Raw genomic sequence first — 22815 nt, forward strand, 5'->3', positions numbered from 1 at the left:
TTTATGGACTGCCTACCTACTGTGAGCCTGCACTGTGCTGTCTGCTAGAAATAGAAAATGAACTCAAACTCTTGATTTCAGAGGTTTCACAGAATTACGCTTTCTTTCGAATTTGACACTACTTTTTTTCCTAAACAACTTTTTCCGGCTAATAGAAAAGAAACATTCTATCTGATCTTTTCTCTGACGATGCTGGAAGTGAAGTATGTGGTTGTTCCCCAGTCAGTGCCAGGGATGATGTAAAACTGGTCCCTCATTTCTAAAAGCATTCTGACCACTGACTTCTTACACTTTTTATTTCATGGCTTGCAATACACCTTAGAGATGGTTTCAAATCTTTGGAAAGATGCTATGCCCCTGTTTAATGTTGGCCCCCTGGGTTTTTCCACCCTGAGAGTTGTGTCAGTTGGTTTGTCCCCTCCCTACCCCCATTACCAGTGAAAGTACCAAACAGCCTCTTGAGATAAAGTAAATTGACTTCTAAGCTTCATCCATCCGTTCTGTCATTTTTTACTGCCCATTATATGTAGGACGCTGTGTTAATAATGATGAAGCAGAGTGTCAACAAAATATGTCTTGTTGATGAGCCAGAACTGACAGCCCCGGGCCATGTGTATTGCTCCTGAGGGCTGGCTGTAGGTCATGTCGGGGTCGGGGGGGCCCACACACAGCAGAGTTTAGGTTTGTAAGTGTGCTGCCCCTGTAAAGTGTCCTCCTTTCACAAGGATGACGGGGAAGTAAATAAATGAGTTGGCTAGTTAAGAAGGTAGTTTTAAACCTTACAGTTTGTTGAAATTAGTTGGCATAGTGTTTGAGATTGCAAGTAACAGATAGGAATTATATTCTGATGTGTTTGTGGTCAAGCCTGAGGCTGCTAACGAAAAGGTTTGAACCCACCCAGCCACTTGCAGTGGCTCCCTGGTAGGAAGATGTGGCAGTCTGCTTCTGTGAAAATACAGCTTTGGAAACTTGACAGAGCAGTTCTGCTCTGTCCTACAGGGTTGTTATGAGTTGGAATTGACTCAACATGGCAACAAGCTTTTGGGTTTGGTGTTTATGGTCTTCTAGTTTTATATCATGAAGAGACTTCAGGAAAATCCAGGTGCAGACCAGTCACCTAAGATGACAGAAATACTCATGAGGGAGTATTTTCACACAGGACGGAGTTTGAGTTCTAAGTTTGGGGTCTGCCACTGACTTGAAGATGAGCTGAGGGGTGGAAGGGTGATTTATCTGGTAAAGAGACAGGAAAGCCTCTTAGACTCTGTTTGAGGAAGCTTTGGCCTCTTCCTTTGGTAATTATTCATATTAAAAAATGAACATGGAATCTCTATTTCAACACAGTATGTTACAGTGTAACTCCAAGTTAGTACAGATTTTAAATGCCAGAAGACTTGTAAACGGATAAAGGCTAGTTAGGAGTAGCAGAAGTTATATGGAAATAAAGGGAAAAAATAGGAAAATGAAAACAAGTGAGAACCAAACTTTCAATAGATGTTCAGTAGAATATTTTAAGGCGTTGTTGCCTTTAGTGGTTATTGAGATAGAGGGAACCAGAAAGGCCTGAGAGTTTCTAGGTCATTCCTTATACTGGTCTGAGCGCCCCCAGGATGCCTTCAAGGGGTGTAAAACAGCGTTAACATTCTTTCTGTAATCCGTAGGATGCAGAGGAGGCGTCAAGGCAGTTCTTAAATGAAGTAGGAACGCGGTGGTACAGATCCCTCAGTGAGTGAGTGCCAGAGAGAAGAGTAAATGCAGGAAAAGGAGGCAAGGAGAAGCTTCTGGATACCGTTTGCGTAGACTGAGTGGAGCATAGTTCACACGGGAAAGCAGCATGAGCACCTGCATGATTGAATTAAGCGTCTGGCGAGCAGTGATATGACAAGTTTGGTTAGAGAGAAGTTGTTGAGGGGGGAAGAGCAGATCAGAGGGCAGAGCAGATAAGGAAAGCTGGGGTTAAGGGTTTCTAGCAAGGGCCTGTACTATTGTGTCTCACAGATTTGTTTGCAGAGTGTGATTTAAGTTTTATTACTTGGTTTTGGTACTTTAAAGTCATTCAGACACAATTTAAAATGACTGATGGTGCAATGGTTAAGAGCTCAGCCGCTAACCAGAAGGCAGTTCAAATCCACCAGCTGCTCCTTGGAAACCCCGTGGGGCAGTTCCCCTCTGTCCTATAGGGTTGCTATGAGTCGGAATCAACTTCACAGCAGTGAGTTTTGTTATAATTTTATAATTTTTGTTATTTCCCGGTAGGAGAGTAACCCAGGCTTACTTTTTTTGAAATGCATTGAATTTTGTTTTGGAATAGAGGGGAGCACTTATATTCTATTACGTGGCTGGGCTAGCCTGTGTTAGTCTATGTGTTCACCTGCTAAAGGGAGCTGGCATTTATCTGGCACCTGTCATGCCTCCCTCTGTCACCCTCCAAAAATCTCTACAAAAAATTGCTTCCAAGGCTCCCCCCCAAGAAAAAAAAATCTAATAAGTGTTGGCAGTAGTGTGGAGAAACTGGCCTAGCTTATGACAGGCACTTAGTAACTCCTTATTAAATTAATGAAAATAAATTGATGGAGACTTCCTGGAGAGCAGTTTGCCAGTATCCTGTTACACACGAACAGAGTTGGTCAGTGAAGCGTGCTTATAGGAGTAACCCATTGAAACATCCTAATGTCTGTAGAGGACAGGTGAAATAAACTTAAATGCTATTATTTCAGTGGAATAGTGTCATGCAGCTGTTTAAAAAACAAATACGTCTGTATATACCGATATGGAAAGAGATCCACGCAATATTAAGTGAAAAAAAGCAAATTGCAGAGCCCTGTACAAGGATGTGGAAACCCTGGTGGCGTAGTGGTTATGTGCTACGGCTGCTAACCAAAAGGTCGGCAGTTTGAATCCACCAGGCGCTCCTTGGAAACTCTACAGGGCAGTTCTACTCTGTCCTATAGGGTCACTATGAGTCAGAATAGACTCGACGGCAGTGGGTTTGGTTTTGGGTTTTTGGTACAAGGATGTAACACTTTGTTTTTTTTTTTAAAAAAAAAAAGTGTATGCGTGTTTTCATGTATGCATAGGGAAGAAATTTTGGAGGAGCACACTTATTTGATTTTGGACTTCTTTTATATTGTGCATGTAAAATATATTCACTTACGAATAATACTCTCTTGTTTCAAAATTGCTTAAATTGCTAAATACAACGTATTTTCTTCCCTGATCCATTTAAATAGGATCGTGTATGGAAAGATAACTTCTACCTGAATTCTTGGATAGGAAAGACCTAGGGAAAAGTGGAGCAGGATATTTGGGAGTCCAAAGAATCATTTGTTAAGAGTATGTTTTAATTGACACTTGGCCCGTTGCTGCCTTCTGTTTCCCATTGCTTTGGACATCTGGGCTCGGGGGGTCAGTGGGTAGAGAGGACTGCTGACATTCTTCCATATCTCCTCTTTCTCTCCAAATCCCACAAAGAATACTTGGAACCGTACGTAGTCCACCACTTTTAAAAAGATTGCTGAGGCCAAACCTTGATTGAAGTGTTTCCAGTAGACAGAGCAATCATTGGTTTTCCCTCTGTATATAGGTCATCAGGTGTTTAGATGATGAACTTAAAAGAGAGCAGGGACCTTTTTTTTTTTTTTAAATGCCGTAATTGATTCATAAAGATCTTTCTGAGAACCACAGTGCTAGGACACAGATTGGGTATGCAAAGACCAAGAGGAATATAAATATTTAAGTTGATGAGGTTTTTTTTTTTTTTTTTTAAACTGCTGAATATTCACAGGAATTCCCTGAGCCTTAACATCTACCCAGGGAATATTGATATCTTGAAAACAAATGAACCCAATTTAGAAAATAAGAGTTGGGGCACTGTAAGAAAGAAAAACAAAGAAACTCATAGTTGTGTTTTTTTTTTCCGTAATTTCCTTTGAATTCACCCCGGTTTTCCCCTTCCCTTCTCTTTTCTGCAGTGAACACCTACATCTTCATGATGCAGGCTCAAGGCATCCTGATCCGGGACAACATGAGAACAATAGGCGCTCAGGTTTATGAGCAGGTGGTTCGGAGCGCATATGCCAAGAGGAATAGCAGTGTAAACGACTCAGGTATATTTTTAGCAAAGAGCTGGTCTGATTAGAATGTCTCTTCTAAGGAGAGATAAATTTGGTTTGAATAAGTATTTTTAATGAAAAAAGGGACATTGTAAAAAAGGGAAGTTTTGGCTAAGTCTTAACTTCACTGCTCAAAAAGGAGCTCATGAAAAATGAGTCCTTGTTCATTTTGCTAACAGTAAATTAAGAGTGACTGAATGTCCCCTTGACCCTTTTTCATGCCTAATACGTCTTTTAAAAATTTATTTTATTTTTTATTGTTGTTGAGAACATGGACTAATTCAACAATTTGTACATATACAACTCAGTGACATTATGTTTTTCAAGTTGTGCAGCCATTCTCATTCTCTTTTTCTAAATTGCTCCTCTCCTATTAACATGAACTCACTGTCCTCTAAGTTTCCTACCTACTCTTTCAAGTTGCTGTTATCTGTTTGATCCCATGTAGATAGTTCTTAAAAGAGCACAGTGCTCAAGATTTTAAGAAGACTTCAGGAGATAGTTTTGGTTTGTTTAAAGATTATCTCAGGACATTTATTTTGGGGGCTCATCCAGCCTCAGTGGCTCCAGAAAGAATAGATTCCATGAGAATTTGAAATTCTGTTCTGCATTTCTCCCCTTTTGATCAGGATTCTTCTATAGAATCTTTGATCAAAATGTTCAATGATGGTAGCCAGGCACCATCCAGTTCTTTGGTCTCATGGCAAAGGAGACAGCTCCTAATACTTCTCAGTGAGGTAAGGAGTATTATTTCAAGACTGCTGTTTTCAATGTAATTACCACCAGAATCTTGCCGTTGCATATACTTAAAGCACCTACAAAACAGCACCAAAAGCTGTTTTTAGAAATAATTTAATATTTAATTTCAAAGAGTTTAATTTAGATAGCCAACGGGGAAAAACAGAATTTGATTGAATTTCCTTACACTTATTTCCTGGTTTAATGTTGTGGGGTTTGTTTGTTCTGTGATTTTGAATTACACATGGTGGTGATGGTCTGTGGTGCTTTGAAAGTTTAAGACAAATCTGGCCGTGGCTGCTACACAGGAAGAATAGGTCCAACTCTGTTTTTGTTGGCTCTGCTTGAATTTGTTCAGCCTCACTGTAGGCCTTTACATTATTGTTTATGAATACTTTACTTGAAACTTAAAATTTTTTACTTCATAATGATCCCAAAAAGTGACTTCTGGAAGAAAAGCTTGGTACCTTTGGTTCATCTACCCCAGGCGAAAACCAAAACCAAACCTGTTGGCTGTCAAGTCAATTCCAATTCAAAGCAACCCTATAGGACAGAGTAGAACTGACCCATAGAGTTTCCAAGGAACGCCTGATGAATTCAGACTGCCAACCTTTTGGTGAATAGCTATAGCTCTTAACCACTACACCACTAGGGTTTCCTTCCCCAGGCAGCCGTGGTTTAATTCCTGTCACACTTGTTCAGCTTCTAAGAAAGCTTTTCAGACTCATCGACCAAATGTAGCAGTGATGGACACGGGAGTGCACATTTCTGCTTCAACTTTTGGAACTTTTACCTGTGGCATTTATTATAAGTACTAATTGTATAAAGAGGAAACCAGAACACAGAGAGGTCAGATGCCCTGCACAACGTTACATTAGAACTTAGCATTCCTGAATCATGGTTTTGACTTTAGCTGCTTTTATTAAAAAAAAAAAAAAAGGAAAGAAAAAAGACTATATATGTCAATTTTTTTTTTACCTTTGAAATAAAGTTGCCTTTTCCCCCCCCTCCTTTTTAACTCTTCTAAAAATTGAATACAGGAAGTATTTTCATATGGTTGGTTAAATGGAATTCTGATGAGGTGTCTCCAGTCCGGCCATGGATAGTTTTTATTTAAAACATAGATTCTGAGATTTCATTTTGGTAATAAGTATTCATGAATTTTCTCTTTATTTATTTAATGTGCTTTCCTGTGGCTTCTTACTTTATCCAAGCCTAGAATTAAGTAATCCGTATAGTTTAAAAAAATAGTCTTCCCTCCGAGTCTGTTCTCTCTTCTTCTGTAGCAAGTCCTAAGGTTGTGTGAGGCTTTCTGCAGATTGTGAAATTGCTGTGCAAACATTGCAAGTGAGAGTTAACCCTGTGGTGCTTGGGATCTCAAGGAAAGCTGTGCCTCTCAAGAGGAAGTAAAATCCTTACAAGAACCGACCTCATCCTAATTCATCAGCCTGTGCTGCTGGCTAGCTTAGCAGCAACAAACGCAGGAGCAAACAAGCTGATAATAAGCTTTTGGTACTTCCTTCCTTCTTGTTTGCAAAGAGCAAGTTTTTTAAGCCAGGCTGCTGTCCTACTGGGATGAATTGCCTGAGCTCTGAACCACACCTGGCAGAGGAATTGCTGCAGGTCCAGAAGTCATGGCAAAAGGCTGAGCTGAGCACGTTTTTGCTGTCCTCATCATATCATGTGTAGTATTAGGGTTGGCAAATGACCTCCACATGTTGTCTCACTTGACTTCAGTATAGCTCTGTGAGGTAGGGAGGATTTCATGTTATTTCTATTTTTTACAGGTACACAAATACTCTTGGGGGGATGGAGTGGCTTGGTTACGTGAGACTCTTTCCGTAAGCCCTACCAAAGACATGCTTCTAGTTAAGTGATGAAACCATAGAGTCTCTTGACTCCCCTTCCAGAGCTCTTTGTCCTGTGTCATTCTGGATAAAGGAGCATTTGTGTTCTCATGACACTTTTCCAATCCAAGAGTCCATGCTTCTTCTCCAAGGTTAGATGACACTAGAACTTATCTGGGCATTTGATGAGGTTGTCTTTTCTGTTTCATAAGGGAGAGGGGTGCACAGCATGACTGCACCCCCACACACTGCTGGTCCTCCCACACAAGAAAACTGAGCACAGACATGACTTTCACCCTTGGGAAGTATATCCAGTGACCATTATTATTTGACTTTTCATGATTTTAGTCTCAAATTATCATACACCTAAGTAATTCTTCCAAGCACCCCTTTTGTGTTTAATATCTATTTCCTACATATATTGGGAGTCTGCCATCAGGGGTAGTCTTACCATATGCTAGTAGCCTAGTTTACTTGGATTATCTCATGGAATCCTCTCAAGATCCCAGTAAGGTAGCTACTGTGTCCCCATTTTATGGATGAAGGGACCAAGGCATACCAAGCTGAAAGAACTCCATGCAGCAGTGGTGTGCTGATAGTGCTGACTCTTTGAATCCCAGCAATACCCTCATAGCCTTAGTCATCTTTGTATCCCCAGTACCTTGTACACTGCCCAACACATAGGAGGCACACGATAAATGATCACTGAGTGCAAGAATGAATGAGTTGATTTAACAAGAAAACACATTTTAGGTGGTGTAACATATTTTTAAGATTTCATCTTGATTGGCTTCCGTGTTACTGTCACATCCTTGGCAAGTAAGAATTAAAGAGGAAATATCATTTCATTGGAAGTGATCTTCATTCATTTCAAAGCAGTTCTCTGCCTCACACGGTCAGAGAATATATTCTGGGCCTGAAGCTGCTGATACGGCCAGATGGCTGACACCTCTAACTGGGCTACTACCAACCCAGCAGCTCTGTGGTCTAGATGAAGGCTGGGCAGGTGGTCCACCAGCTCTGCTGCCCCACCCTGGAAATAATGCTGAGGCACACACCCACATTCAGAGGCCTTCATTAGGCCAAGTGTAGATATAAAGGCACTTAGTAGTACTTAAGTGACATTTAAATAATGATGGTTTTCTTGAAGCTTAAAATCTAGAACTGACAATTGCCTGATAAGAATGTGCTTTTGGGGATCAAGACTGTGAGCTTGGGAATAAGCCTGAAGTAAGGACCTGGAGAAGCTTGTAGATGTCACTGAAAGCCATTGCCATGTGAGATTGTGAATCCTACAAAGTTTATTATGGGCAGCTGGGGAAAATGATCAAAAGAACATTGGCATCAGAAGAGAATTCCTGGGGTCAGGAGATGAGTGGTTAAGTAGCTTGGCAGTTCTCATTCATCCTTCAATAATCGAAGTTTCCGGGTACCATTCTACCTACTTACTCTCAACCAGGGCAGTTGATTTCGTCCCCCTGCATGCATTTGTGCGTGGTCACACACACACTCACACGTATGGCTCCAGTCCCCTTCTAGTCACATACTCAGAAAATTGTGCTACTGCCCACGTGGTTCAAAACAACACTTGATTGCCAAGAGCAAGTAAAATGAATGCAGTCATTGCCAGGTGTTTTGTAATATATTCAGTGAGGTGGGCGTTCTTAACCTCATTCTCTCTGGTTTTGGATGCCTCGTCCATCGTCTGTTATGCCTGCTCTCCCGGTAGAGAGTCATCCCTGAGGGTGCTAAGTTGTTTTTTTTTTTTAATAGTATATTTTATTTAACCCAGTATATATGCAAAGCATCATTAGACACATCACCAATATAAAAACATTATTAATGAGATTTTTACATTCTTTTATTTTTTTTTTGTAGTAAATCTTTGAAATCTGGCGTGCATTTTACATTTATAGAATTTTTTTAATTTTTTGTACTTTAGATGGTGGTTTACAGAGCAAATTAGTTTCTCATTAAATAATTAATACACATGTTGTTTTGTGACATTGGTTACGTGTTAACACTCTCACCCCTTCTTGACCTTGGGTTCCCCATTACCAGCTTTCCTGTCCTCTCCTGTCTTCTTGTCCTTGCCCCTGGGCTAGTGTGTGCATTTAGTCTTTGTTTTATGGGCCTGTCTAATCTTTGGCTGAAGGATGAACCTCAGAAGTGACTTCAGTACTGAGTTAAAAGGGTGTCCGGGGGAAGGGTGCTAACCCTTTATGAATACTAATTCCTGTTTCACAGATACTTGTCCTGTTGACATCTTTCTAGCATATATGGGTTTCACCATTTTTTAAGCAAAGAAGTGTTTGGTCTTTTCTCAAGTGAGGGGAAAGAGGTAGTTCTTCCTGTAATCTGTTGGATAGCACTTTGATTGCACGCTGGAATTGCCTGGTGAGTTTTTAAAACTACTGATGGCTGGGTCCCACTCCCATGTAATTGGTGTGGGGTACTGCCTGGGCATTAGGATTTTTAAAAGCTCCCATAGTGATTCTAGTGTGCAACCAAGGCTGAGAACCACTGGTGTAATGTGAAGTTGATGGACAGAAATGTTCCTATATGAGCCCCATAGAGGTAATGGCCATTCGAATCTGTAGATAGGATGCCTGCAGTTTTCCCCTTTTATAAATATAAAGGCAGCTGTTTTCTTTGCCCTTCTACCTCCCTCATTGGAAGAACATGTCCTGATGTGAAATAGTTTTAAAAAGTAAACTGTAGGCATAGAAATTCAGCAACCTTCTCTCTGAAGTTCCCTCATTCAGGAGGTACACACTTTAGAAGAGTAAGAAATTGACGCCTGGAACCCCCTGGGGAGAGTACACAGTGTAATCCACCCATTTCTAGGCACTGGAGAAGGAGAAGAGTTAGGACTTTCTACAACTAACCATGTACAGTATTGCCAGGTCATGAGCAATGAGTTCCTTTGCCCCTTTCACATCTTTAAAAGGTTTTCACTGCTGGTGAGAAAGGAGATTTTCTTATGTCTTTATTTTATAAAACCCGTGGCCATCGAGTCAATTCTGACTCACAGTGACCATATGGGACAGAGTAGAACTGTTCCATAAGGTTTCCAAGGAGTGGCTGGTGGATTCGAACTGCTGACCTTTTGGCTAGCAGCTGAACTCTTAGCCACTGCACCACCAGGGCTCCATATTTTACAAAGAATTTTTTTTCTTTACCCCTTAAGGGGTAGGGCAAGGTTACGGAGAACTTTCACTTTGGAGCTGTGTATTTGAGGGTTTTCTTTTTCTTTTGAATGTGTTATTAATTTAGTAATCTGAAGAAAGAATAAAGTGGGATTTTGTTTCGTCTTGTTTCATGCTAATTGCTGCCAGGCTTATTATATCATTCTTTGAATGAAGTGGGAAGAGATTTATCTTTGCTTCAAGCAAATCCTAATTAGTAGGAGCATTAAGGTCAGAAAGGTCTTGTCTCCTGTTGGCGCAGTGGCTAAGCCCTTGGCTACTAACCAAAGGCTGGCGGTTCAAATGCACCAGCTGATCCATGGGAGAAAACACCTGGCAATCTGCTCCCATAAAGATTAAAAAATAAAGATTACAGCCTAGAAAACCCTATGGGGTAATTCCCCTCTGTCACATGGGGTCTCTGTGTGTTGGAATCAACTCAACAGCAGTGGTTTTTTTTAGGCAGCCATGTGTCTATATAAAAGGAATCAATTATTGTTAGCCGTTTGATTCTAGAAATCCTCTCATAGTGCCATTTATTATACCTCAGTTGTAGATTCTAGAATTGTAGATGGGAAATGAATTTGGCAGGGTGGGAATTCTAGATTCTAGAATTGTAGGATGGAAAGTGAATTTGACAGGAAGTCTTAGTTTTCCTAGAATCAGTATGAGGATCAAAAAGAAATTGAACTATCCAGGAATAACTGCCTCTTTTGCCACAACACCAGAACTGGATAGTGCCCGGTTACCATTACTGAGCATTTTGATCAAAGATTCTATAGGAGAATCCTGATCAAAAAGGGGGAAATGCGGAACAGAATTTCAAATTCTCGTGTACTCCAGACTTTCTGGAGCCATGGAGGCTGGATGAACTCCCAAAACTATTGCTCTGAGATAATCTTTAAACCTGAAACCAGAAATGTTTACACAACTCTAAGACTGTAATTAGTGTCACTGAATTCAAACTGTTGAATTGGTGTGTGTTCTGCTGTGTGTATTCACAACAACAACAACAAAATGGGACAGAATCTAAAAGGATTTGATGGGAGAGATTTGGATACTGTGTGAAATATAGTTAAGTGTAATGGGAATATCACTGACCCAGAGTTTGGTTGGAGCTCTGGTGTGCACCAGCCAAGTCTCTCGGCGTAAGTTGTGCGTATAGGATCTCAGTTTCTTCATCTGTAAAAAATCAGAGGTTTGAGGAGCCCCATCCTATTCCACTGTTACAGTCCCTTAGGAAAAAGGCGTGTGTTTCATACTTTTAAATTCCACTAAGATGACAGTAAAGGAATATATGCACATGCATTAGGGGTTTATTTTTTTAATGGTATTTTTTAAGTGCCATAAACTGTTAAGAATGAGGAGAAGAGGAAAAGAGACCTTGGCAAAAAAAATTGAAAGTTGAAAAGCAGATGGACAATTGATAAAGGACTTAACAGACCAAAGAAAATTGACTCCTAATATGACAGCAGGGAAGGCCAGGAACCACCCAGTTTATACCCCAGAATCCCCCAGAAGTTCAGGAATCAGCAATATTAAGTCCGTTTAGAAGTAGGAATAAAGGCAGGGGCTAAGATAAGGATTGGGTGAAAGCTATTGAAAAGAGTCAAATACCCAGATTCCTTGCTCTATAGTGGCAAAAGCCTTAACCTCTCAAGATGGTAAAAGAGAGGGTCTCTGGTCTTAGGGACACCAGACATGGTTTAGGGTGTGAGTACAGTATTGAAAAGAAGGAGGCAACATACGCCCATCCACGTTTTCCTCCTCTTTAGTTCCAGGATGCTTGTAGCCAGGCCTGTATCATTCTGGAAGGAAATTTAAATAGTCTTTTCTAGGGAATGTGACCAGAACAAGAGGAAAGAACTAAAGATAATTGACACTGGAAGTTTCCAAACCAAATATTCCAACCAGAACACCCTGCAATGAAGAAGCACATAGTCCAAACCCTTCTGCTTTTAAGTATTATTGGACAGCCAAGGATCACCATGCTAAAGATCAAAAGCAAATTGGAAAAGACAGACTATGCAGGGAGAAGAAAACTTAAAATAACTATCACATATCCTGAGAGATAACAGAATATGATTGCAAACATGAAACAAGAATATATCATAAGATAGTTCAGAAAATAAAAAGAGCACTTGGAAATTAAAAATGATAGCAGAAAGGAAAATTAACAGAGGATTAGATAAAGCTGAAGAAATCGCTTGGAAAGTAGAGTAGGAAAATGGCAAGATGGAGAGTTGGATAGAAAAGATGAGAAAATGAGAGGGCCAGGAGGCCTAGCATCCAATTCATGTTCTCCAAACAAACAAAAAAAAAAAACGAAACCCACTGCCATCGAGTCACTTTCAACTCATAGCCACCCTATAGGACAGAGTAGAACTGCTCCATAGGGTTTCCAGGGAACACCTGGTGGATTCAAACTGCTGACCTTTTGGTTGGCAGCCAGACTCTTAACCACTACACCTCTAGGTTTTCCTAGTCTCCAGTAAAAGAGCAGAAAATGCAAATGGGAGGAAATCATCACCAACTTAAATCTCTCTCCCCAACACCCCCTCCCCCCAAAAAATCCATAACAGAAGGACTTGAATTTTCAGTCTTTAAAGGCCCACTGAATGGTGAATACAGTGGGTGAAAAATAGACTCACAGCAAGGCACACCAACATGAAACTTCCTGAACAAAGAAAGTTCTTCAGACTTCCCAGAAAGGAGTTACTGGAAAGATCAGGAATTAAAATGACTTCAGACTGACAACCACAGAAACCAGAAGACAGTGGAACAATACCTTCGCAATTGTAATGAAAAATTATTTCCAACCTGGGATGTTATAAACCTGAATAAACTATGAATCAAGTGAGGAAAAAGAATAAAAACAATCACATACACATGGTTTCAAATTCCCAACCTCCCTTAAGAAGCTACTTGAAGAATGTGTTCACCAAATGGCAAAAAGGGAAAAATGGAATTTAGGAAACATGAGGTTCAATACTGAAGAGAGATGAAGGGAATCTCAGGACACTGGGGTGGAGAGTTGAGGGGCTCGGGGATGGCATCTGTGCATCAGGCACAGAGGAAGCCAGTCCAGGTTGGTGTCGGTCAGAAAACACTGGACCTTTTTGGGAAGATAAAATTGATACATGTGAATGTCTTCAGAGGAAATGTGTTGGCGAAGGGTATGGTGTTGAGTACCAATTATTACATATAAAATTAAGCAAACAGAAAAACAAGACAGTCACTCCAGCGGGCAGGGGGAGTTGTGCAGGAAAGGAAAAGTAATAACTTCCCACACTTTGCAACTGTGAATAATGTTTATGAAATCATCATGATGTAAACACTGAAGATTATCATAACCACAATTATGATGGGGGACATAGGGAGATGGGAAGGGTACTGTGTGTGGTGGGAGTAGAGGTAGGAAGGGGAGCCAAATCCTACTCTCCCATAGTGACAAATCTATAGATAAAATCTAAAATGGAAGAATCAAGATCAGTGTTTGTGAGGTTCAGAAAGCAATTTGGCCTTTTATTCTGAGTTCCTAAGAGCTGGACTATATCTGAGACCAATGAGTGGGGTTGACCAGACCAAGAGGGATCACTTGGGGGCTCGATCTGACTAAACCTCACAAGGTAGAAGGTACAATCTATCATGGCCTTGTGGTGAGGCAGATAGAAGCCCTGAGGCTCAGATGGAGCTTCCTGGTTGGCAAGTGGACATACCTACTCTTGGGAGAATAGGCATTCCCCTGGGACAGGGAGGCTCTGCACTGGGACCCCTCCCAGACCTTGCTCTAGGCATCTCTTCATTTGTATACTTTTTTGTTATAGTAAGGCTGTTATCAAAGGTATAGTGTTTACTCCTGAGCTTGGCAGTTGGTACCCTCTGATCAAGCCCTTGCAGCTAGGGATAAGAGAAAGAAGGGCTAAGTGGGTAGCTGGAGTCCAGACTGAACAGGGAAGGGGAGCTGAGATTTCCAAAGGATGTGGCTGGTGTGTTGAGTGGAATTTGTTATCCACCACACAGTTTGGCATCAGTAACGGGTGATCTTAGTCTCCCTGGACTGGTTTGCACAATTGGTGTAGTCAGCAGGATTCGCTAGTGTGTGACCATTGATGTCACAGTTCTACAGGCTAATGAAGGTAAGTAAACCAACCAAACCTATTGCCATTGAGTCGATTCCAACTCATAGCGACCGTATAGGACAGAGTAGAGCTGCCCATAGGGTTATGGAGGTAAATACTAAATGTAAGTTCTAAAACAGTTCACTGAAAGCAGTGAGAATAATTTCTTGGAGAATAAGAAATGGAGGGAAGCATTGGAAACTGCTATATATATTTTTAATTACCTTGTAGAATTATTGTTTGACTCTAAACTGAGTGTATTTCAGGCTCTGATACCAACAAGAATGAAAATGCTGGTCAAAATGGTTATCACCTAGTTAACATTTTTTTTTATTGACAGTTTGAAATTTTTAACTGGTGAAGAGTTAGTCCAGTCCTGCTTCCACAAAAGATGAAATCTAAGAAAAAGTAATTCTTCTTTGGCAGGCTTCTAAGACTTAGAGAACTGATAACATGTACCAGTCTGATTTACTCTTTTTTTTTTTATCTCCCCAGATTATCCTCTTGACTTGAATCACAGTGAAACCTTCCTACAAACCACAACTTTTCTTCCTGAAGACTTCACCTACTTTGCAAACCATACCTGCCCTGAAAGGCTCCCTTCCATGAGTGAGTAGAGCTCTAGGTTGTCTTCCTCAGCTTTTGAAACTTTTTTTAATTTGGTTAAAATGGAAAACAGGAGTGCTTTCTCTTGGTCTCTCATGCCTCATTTAAGGATATAAACGCCTTCTTGCCATTGGAAGCAGGGATTGTGAAAGTCATTTCTGATCAGCATCCCTTCAGCCTTTCTGCAGGGTTGCCTATGCCCCTGGGTGCCTTTTCTACCACATTTTTCACTCTTTCCTTTGCACACACCTCCTCCTTTGTGGCTTGGGTCTGTTAGGATGTTCTAAAGAAAATGTGCATTTTAGACAGACAGGAACTTAGACAATCTGCTTTGTCTGTTAGTGTAAATCTCACATTGACACTTGATATTGGGAAGTTATTTTCTTAACAAAGTATTGGTTGTTAAAAAAAATATATTTTATCCTTTTTTTCTTGGACTCCACATTAAGCAGCAACATTAAAATATTATCTTTTTTTGTGCTTTTGGACTTCTTAGCTGTGGTTCTTGACTTAAGTCAGAGATGATGAGTGTCCTGAGCTTAGACATGGTTTGCCAAATGGGCCTCAGGGCCCCCAGCTCACCTGGAATTAACTGGGAGGGCTAGTGTGTGCCTGAGTTGCCTCAGGAGCACGCTGAGGGAGCTCTGAGCTCAGCTGCTTTCCTGCTTGTCCTTTGGGAAGTTTAGCTTTTAATAGAAGAGATGTTGGAGGGGTGAAAGTTGGCTATCAGAAATCATTTTCAACTGCTGTTTTATTTAAAGCCGTAATTTCTTTCGACATCCTTGGCAGAAGCAGAATTCAAAAGTCTCGCTTTTTTGATTTGCTGCTTTACAAAGATAATAGTGGTGCTTTGAGACCTGTAATGCATTGAGTTGGACAGCAGAGGAAGGGACTTGTAGTATTAACTGAAAAAACATTGAACTTCTCCAGAAAATAACACCCTGCAAAGAACATATTTTCTGGCTGCCTAATCCTTTCTTTTCTTCTCTGTTCAGAGGGCCCAATAGATATAAATATGAGTGAAATCGCAATGGATGACATTCACAAAATTTTCTCCAAAGATCCAGCCATCAAGCTTGGAGGTCATTGGAAGCCCTCTGACTGCCTGCCTCGATGGAAGGTAAGGTGTGAAGGCAGACCCGAAGCACTGGGAAGCCCAGCTGAGGCTTGCCATGGAATTCACTGATTATGACATGGAGTCTTTTGCTTCCTTCCACCCCATGAAAAGCGTTTGCATTTGATGGAAACATTTTGGAGGAATGGACTTGCCCAGTGACTCTTCCGTAGCCACTGGAATTTGCATGGTTCTAATTACGGAGCGGGACCCTCTTGTCTTCCTAACAGGAATGTTGACTAAGCAAGGGGCGGGGCTGGCAGATCTCTTGTGACACATTTGTCGATGTCGTCCTCACAGTTCAGTGCTTCATACCTTACTCTCCACTGGTTGCTGTATGGTTAGTGGAATAAAAAGCAGAGTTATCTAGCTTGATGCTGAGATGTGTGTAGTGTTTTTTTTTGCATGACTATAGTCAGGAGACATAAGTCATGTGGATCTAAAGACCACCATTAAAAATACTACTACTAATAAGAAAAAGCATAAGAAAGAAAATATTGGAGTGCATTGCGTGTTATATGGGGCAGTACTGTTTTGTGAAGCTTATTTTAGTTGTATATAGCGGTAGATATATTTGTGTACTGCGTCAGACTGAAAAATGTGTCTTTTCCTGAGGGTTATGGTCTAGAGTGAATTCAACAGCCTGCTCTGTGCAAGGCATGGCGCACAAGAATCAGATCTGTTTACTTCCAAGGGCCCGCTTGCCAGCACGGGTCTTCATTCAGAGGAAGTTGAGGACAAGGCTGCAGCCTCTCAGAACTCCCCAGGGGTGGTCCCTGATTCTGCAGGGGTGTCTTGCTGCCAAGAAAAAGTTCAGGGGACTAACTGGGTGGCTTCTCTTGCTGTGACCCACTCCAGGTGGCGATCCTTATCCCCTTCCGGAATCGCCACGAGCACCTCCCAGTCCTGCTCAGACACCTGATTCCCATGCTTCAGCGCCAGCGCCTGTGGTTTGCATTTTATGTAGTGGAGCAAGTGAGTGGTTTTTTCTTTCTTTCATTCTTTCTCTTCTGAGGTTGAGTGTGTCAAGCTAATCCATCTTTGGTGTGAAGAGCCAATAAATTGAAATGTTACAATTGAATCACCCTGAAGTAGAAAAAGGAACAGAGAGCAGTTCTGTGCCCCTGGCTTGAGATGTTGCTCAATCGTGGCAAATTAGAGTCCAGGGTGAAAGTTGTCTGCCATGAACAAAGGCCTCTTGTATGATGCCTTTGCTAATGCCTGCTTTCGGTGGTATCTTCAGGCTCCAGACCCAGGAAATTCCCCTTAAGAAAGGAGCTGCACCGAGGTCCAGCACAGAAGGCCTCAGTGCTTGTCCTGTGTCTGCTATTAATTAGCCATGTGACCTGAGGCATTAGTAAACTTCAGTAGGCCTGGAATTTCATTGAAGTGTATGATCCTTGAATCAGAAGCTCTATAGATGAACGAGGGGTTTGTAGGTTCCCTTTATGCCTGTCATAAGTTGGGTATTTGATTCATCTATCTCCTTTTTATTTCTAAAGAAATCAAGTCCAAAGGTCAAGTGACTTCTGAGTCACACAGTCAATGAGTCAGCAAGTGAGTGAGCAACACTGGACCTAATCTCACTTCTACCCCCATCATCTTTTCCAGTCAGTTCTAGTAAGCTCTCCCAAGGCAAAGGCAGTGAGGGTGTTGCTTCAAGAGTCCTTTTAAAAATACAGTTCTGCTTCTTTCAGGTTGGTACCCAACCCTTTAATCGAGCCATGCTTTTTAACGTTGGCTTTCAAGAAGCAATGAAGGACTTGGATTGGGACTGTCTGATTTTTCATGATGTGGATCATATACCAGAAAGCGATCGCAACTATTACGGATGTGGACAGATGCCAAGGCACTTTGCAGCCAAATTGGATAAATATATGTATCTGTGAGTGTCATTTCTTCTTCATTAAAGAGGCTAAATCTAAAAGGATGTGAGAGAGGCAAAGATGGTAAAATCCAATTAGCTACAACCCTAGTGTCCATCACCTGAAGAGTGGATTAGCAAAATGTGGTATGGCCATACAATAGTTGGCAAGTAAAAGGAGTGACGTACTGACACATGCCACAACATGGATGAACCTGGGAAACCTTGTGCTGAGTGAAAGAACCCAGTTGCAAAAGACCACATATTGTGTGACCCCATTTATATGAAATGTCCATAATAGACAAATCTATACAGACAGGAAGATTGGTTGTTGCCTAGGGTTAGAGGAATGAGAGGAAATAGGGAGTGGCTGCTAATGGCAGGGGTGGATTATCCAATAAGCATGGTAAGCTGTTCACTACAAATTAGTAAGTAAGCACAAGTAAGCCCATGGTTACCTTGCTTACTGGGTCGTGCACCCCTGTAAGGGATTGTAAATGTAAGAGGCTTTGATTCTGCAGTAAGGTGCTATGGGGTTGGGAGAGAGAGAGATGCCAGCCGTACCTGGAAGCAGCATCTTTGATGTGATAAAAAAAAATGTGAAATTGTTCACTTCAGATGATCTGGTGAGCATGGTGCTTACCTTGCCTATTGGATAATCTGCCTCTGCCTAATGGTACAAGGGCTTCTTTTGGGGGTGATGAAAAATGTTCTAAAATTGATTGTGGTGATGGTTGCACAATTTAGTGGTACACCTTCAATGAGTAAATTGTATGTTATGTCAATTATGTTTCAATAGACCTGTTATAAAAAATCAGTTTAAAAAATCCAATTAGCTATTCAAGTTGTTACATCTCAGCAAGAGGAAATTATTTCAGATGATTCAGAGCAGTAGCACAGACATTATTGTTTTACTTAAGACTTAGTTCTCAAGCGGGATGGGCTGTTCAGGGAGAGAAAGAGTCATTCTTTACTGTACAGGTGATTGATGCTGTATTTCTCCTCTTAGGCTTCCTTACACTGAGTTCTTCGGTGGAGTGAGTGGCTTAACAGTGGAACAGTTTCGGAAAATCAATGGCTTTCCTAATGCTTTCTGGGGTTGGGGTGGAGAAGACGATGACCTCTGGAACAGGTACTACCTTCTTCTGGTGCCTTTTCGAAATGCTACCTTAGACTCTTCAGACCAGCCCTATCCAAAAGAAATGTTGTTGTTAGGTGCCGTCGAGTCAGTTCCGACTCATAGTGACCCTGTGCACAACAGAACAAAACACTGTCCAGTCCTGTGCCATCTTTACAATCGTTGTTATGCTTGAGCTCATTGTTGCAGCCACTGTGTCAATCCACCTTGTTGAGGGTCTTCCTGTTTTCCGCTGACCCTGTACTTTGCCAGGCGTGATGTCCTTCTCCAGGGACTGATCCCTCCTGACAACATGTCCAAAGTGTGTAAGATGCAGTCTTGCCATCCTTGCCCCTAAGGAGCATTCTAGCCGCACTTCTTCCAAGACAGATTTGCTCTTTCTTTTGGCAGTCCATGGTATATTCAGTATTTTTCGCCAACACCACAATTCAAAGGTGTCAGCTCTTCTTCGATCTTCCTTATTCATTGTCCAGCTTTCACATGCATGTGATGTGATTGAAAATACCATGGCTTGGGTCAGGCGCACCTTAGTCTTCAAGGTGACATCTTTGCTTTTCAACACTTTGAAGAGGTCCTTTGCAGCAGATTTGCCCAATGCAATGCATCTTTTGATTTCTTGACTGCTGCTTCTGTGGCTGTTGATTGTGGATCCAAGTAAAATGAAATCCTTGACAACTTCAATCTTTTCTCCGTTTATCATGATGTTGCTTGTCGGTCCAGTTGTGAGGATTTTTGTCTTGTTTATGTTGAGATGCAATCCATACTGAAGGCTGTGATCTTTGATCTTCATTAGTAAGTGCTTCAAGCCCTCTTCACTTTCAGCAAGCAAGGTTGTGTCATCTGTATAACGCAGGTTGTTAATGAGTATTCCTCCAATCCTGATGCCCCATTCTTCTTCATATAGTCCAGCTTCTTATTACCTAGTGCTGCTATAACAGAAATACCACCAGTGGATGGCTTTGACAAAGAGAAATTCATTTTCTCACAGTCTAGTAGGCTAGAAGTCCAAATTCAAGGTGTCAGGTCCAGGGGAAGGCTTTCTCTCTCAGTGGGCTCTGGGGGAAGGACCTTGTCATCAATCTTCCCCTGATCTAGGAGCTTCTCTGCACAGGAACCTCGGTTCCAAAAGGTGCGCTTTGCTCCTGGTACTGCTTTTTTGGTGGTATGAGGTCTCCATGTCTCTCTGATGGACTCTCTCTTTTATATCTCAAAAGAGATCGGCTAAAGACACAGCCTAATCTTGTAGATTGAGTCCTGCCTCATTAACATTGATGCTGCTGATCCCACCTTATTAACATCATTTTAGAGGTAGGGTTTACAACACATAGGAAAATCACATCAGATGACAAAATGGTGGACAATCACACAACACTGGAAATCATGGCCTAGCCAAGTTGACACACATTTTTGAGAGACAAAGTTCAATCCATAACATACGGTGTGAGCCATGTATGTAATTTAAAATGTTCTAGTAGCCACATTTAAAAAGATAAAAAGAAAAGGTGAAGTTAATTTTAATGATATATTAACAATATACTTAATATAATACCCACTGCCATCAAGTTGATTCCAACTCATAGCAACCCTATAGGACAGAGTAGAACTGCCCCATAGAGTTTCCAAGGAGCGCCCAGCAGATTCGAACTGCTGACCTTTTGGTTAGCAGCTGTAGCACTTAACCACTACGCCACCAGGGTTTCCCTTAATAGTCCTATATTATCATTTCAACATGTAATCAATATAAAAATTATTCATGAGATATTTTACATTCATTTTCCTCCTACTAAATCTTCAAAATCTACCGTGTATTTTATATTCATAGCACATTTCCCTTCTGACCGTCCATATTTCAAGTGATCAGTGGCCACATGTGGTTTGTGGCGATCATATTGGACAGAACAGCTCCAGGCAGTTCTTTCCGTGATTGGATTTTAGGAGTGGGTGATTTCTTTTATGACCAAATGAAACCCAAACCCAAACCCGTTGCCATCGAGTTGATTCCGATTCATGGCGACCCCATAGGACAGAGTAGAACTGCCCCATAGGGTTTCCAAGGAGCAGCTACTGGATTTGAACTGTTGACCTCCTGGTTAGCAGCAGCCAGGCTCTTAACCACTGCACCACCAGGGCTCCACTTTTATTTATAATAGACACTGGAATATTTGGAGTCCTTGAAATGATTTTTATTCACTTAAAAAATTACACAATTATAACATCATAAACACACAAAAATTTCTTACCACCCTAAAAAACAAAACATCCCAACAAAGAGCTCTTTTCATTTTTTAATGCTCCTTTAACATGCTAACATAAACTTCAGTAATGATTTAACAGTTTCTTTTTTCTTAAAATACAGATGAGTTTAAAAATGAAGTAAGTTGCCCACAGTCTGAACACTCAGAAATAACACTGGTTACCATTTCAATGAATATATTTTGTATTTTAAAAGTGATGGATGAACAATAACTTAAATTGTCTTTTTTTTTTTCAATCTACATCTTTTTTTAACTGTCAAATATCAGTAGTACAAATCTCAGGATTGTGAGATAATGTATATGAAACTTTCCATAGTGTTTGATTCTGATAAGCTCTCAGTAGACATTATGGCTTTTATTATATCAACACTAAATATTCTTTGAGAACAGAATGTTGAATGGCTGCCTTTAATTTCATTATGTAGCTGTATGGTAGTTTACGTAGCCAGGCCCCTATTGTACATTTAGAGGCTTTTCAATTTTCCTACTGCTACAAACTATAGCAGTGGAAGCAGCAGTCAGGAAATCAAACAGTGTATTGCACTGGGCAAAGCTGCTGCAAAAAAACTAAAGTATTAAAAAGCAAAGATGACACTTTAAGGACTAAGGTGCACCTGACCCAAGCCATGGAATTTTCAATCACCTCATATGTATGCGAAAGGTGGACAGTGAAAAAGGAAGATGGAAGAAGAATTAATGCCTTTTAGTTATGGTGTTGGTGACAAATATTGAATATACCATAGACTGCCAGAAGAGTGAACCAATCTGTCTTGGAAGAAGTACAGCCAGAGTGTTCCTTAGAAGAGAAGATGGCAAGACTTTGCCTCACATACTTTGAACACGTTATGAGGAGAGACCAGTCCCTGGAGAATGACATCGCGCTTGATAAAGTACAGGGTCAGCAAAAGAGAGGAAGACCCTCAATGAAATGGATTGACACAGTGGCTGCAACAATGGGCTCAGACATAGCAAAAATTGTGAGGACGGTGCAGGGCCGGCAGTGTTTCATTCTGCTGCACTAGGGTCTGTAGGAGTTGGAACCTAACAACACAACCAACAGATGGTAACAGTAGATGTTCTTTGCCTGTTTCTTATTCTTTCTTAGAAAAAAACTCTAGAAGTGGAATTACTAGGGTAATAATATGGTTACTTAAAGGTTCTTAAGACATATTCTAATTAAGTGCCGCCTCCCTACATCCATTCAAAAGTTCTGCCAGAAATTTACACTTCACCAGCAGTCTTTGTAAGTGCCCATCACTGAATTTGCACCAGTATTAACCTCACAAATATTAGTGACCTGCATACACAGGTTTATGCACACCATCAGATAAGGCTTGTGTTACACAAGTTTCTGTGAATAACCCTGTGGGCGAGTGTTACAAAGTAATATTTTTACAGAGTAACTAAGAATTTTCATTATAACATCTGTTTACTTTCTAGGTTGGCTTTAAAAAAAGTGTGTTTACTTTCTAGGTTGGCTTTAAAAAAGAAAGTATATATTGGTTATTAATTACAAAGTATTAATTTACTGATAAGAAATCAAATGATACAAAAGTACATAAACCAAAGGGTATAAAGTCTTAATCCCCAGTGCCATCCTAGCTCATTCCCAGGCAGTAGCCATTTTAAGAAGCTTTTGTTTCCGTCTATTCATATATAAACAACATAGACACATCCTTTCTCACTTCCCATCCCTCTCAATTATATAGAGAGCCTCTTCATTATTTTTAACAATTACGTGGTGTTCTGTTTTGCAGATACACTGTGATTTATTTTACTCCTCTTATTGATGGGCATCAGCTGTTTGCAAGTTTGAATGCCGTTTCTTCATG

The 22815-nt window shown here is 40.8% G+C and overlaps 1 protein-coding gene across 2 annotated transcripts in view; it reads left to right on the top strand.

Annotated features, from left to right (window-relative positions):
- B4GALT5 (beta-1,4-galactosyltransferase 5) overlaps positions 1-22815 on the top strand; it is an 87041-nt gene that overhangs the window by 59745 nt on the left and 4481 nt on the right. For both annotated transcript variants that reach the window (XM_049868926.1, XM_049868927.1), the window contains 6 exons: positions 3972-4106; positions 14502-14615; positions 15608-15732; positions 16585-16701; positions 17424-17611; positions 18600-18722. In XM_049868926.1, coding sequence (XP_049724883.1) covers positions 3972-4106; positions 14502-14615; positions 15608-15732; positions 16585-16701; positions 17424-17611; positions 18600-18722 — 802 coding nt within the window. The remainder of the gene's footprint in view (positions 1-3971; positions 4107-14501; positions 14616-15607; positions 15733-16584; positions 16702-17423; positions 17612-18599; positions 18723-22815) is intronic.

The sequence above is a fragment of the Elephas maximus genome, chromosome 25, assembly GCF_024166365.1.
Source record: "Elephas maximus indicus isolate mEleMax1 chromosome 25, mEleMax1 primary haplotype, whole genome shotgun sequence".
NCBI classification, from domain to species: domain Eukaryota; kingdom Metazoa; phylum Chordata; class Mammalia; order Proboscidea; family Elephantidae; genus Elephas; species Elephas maximus.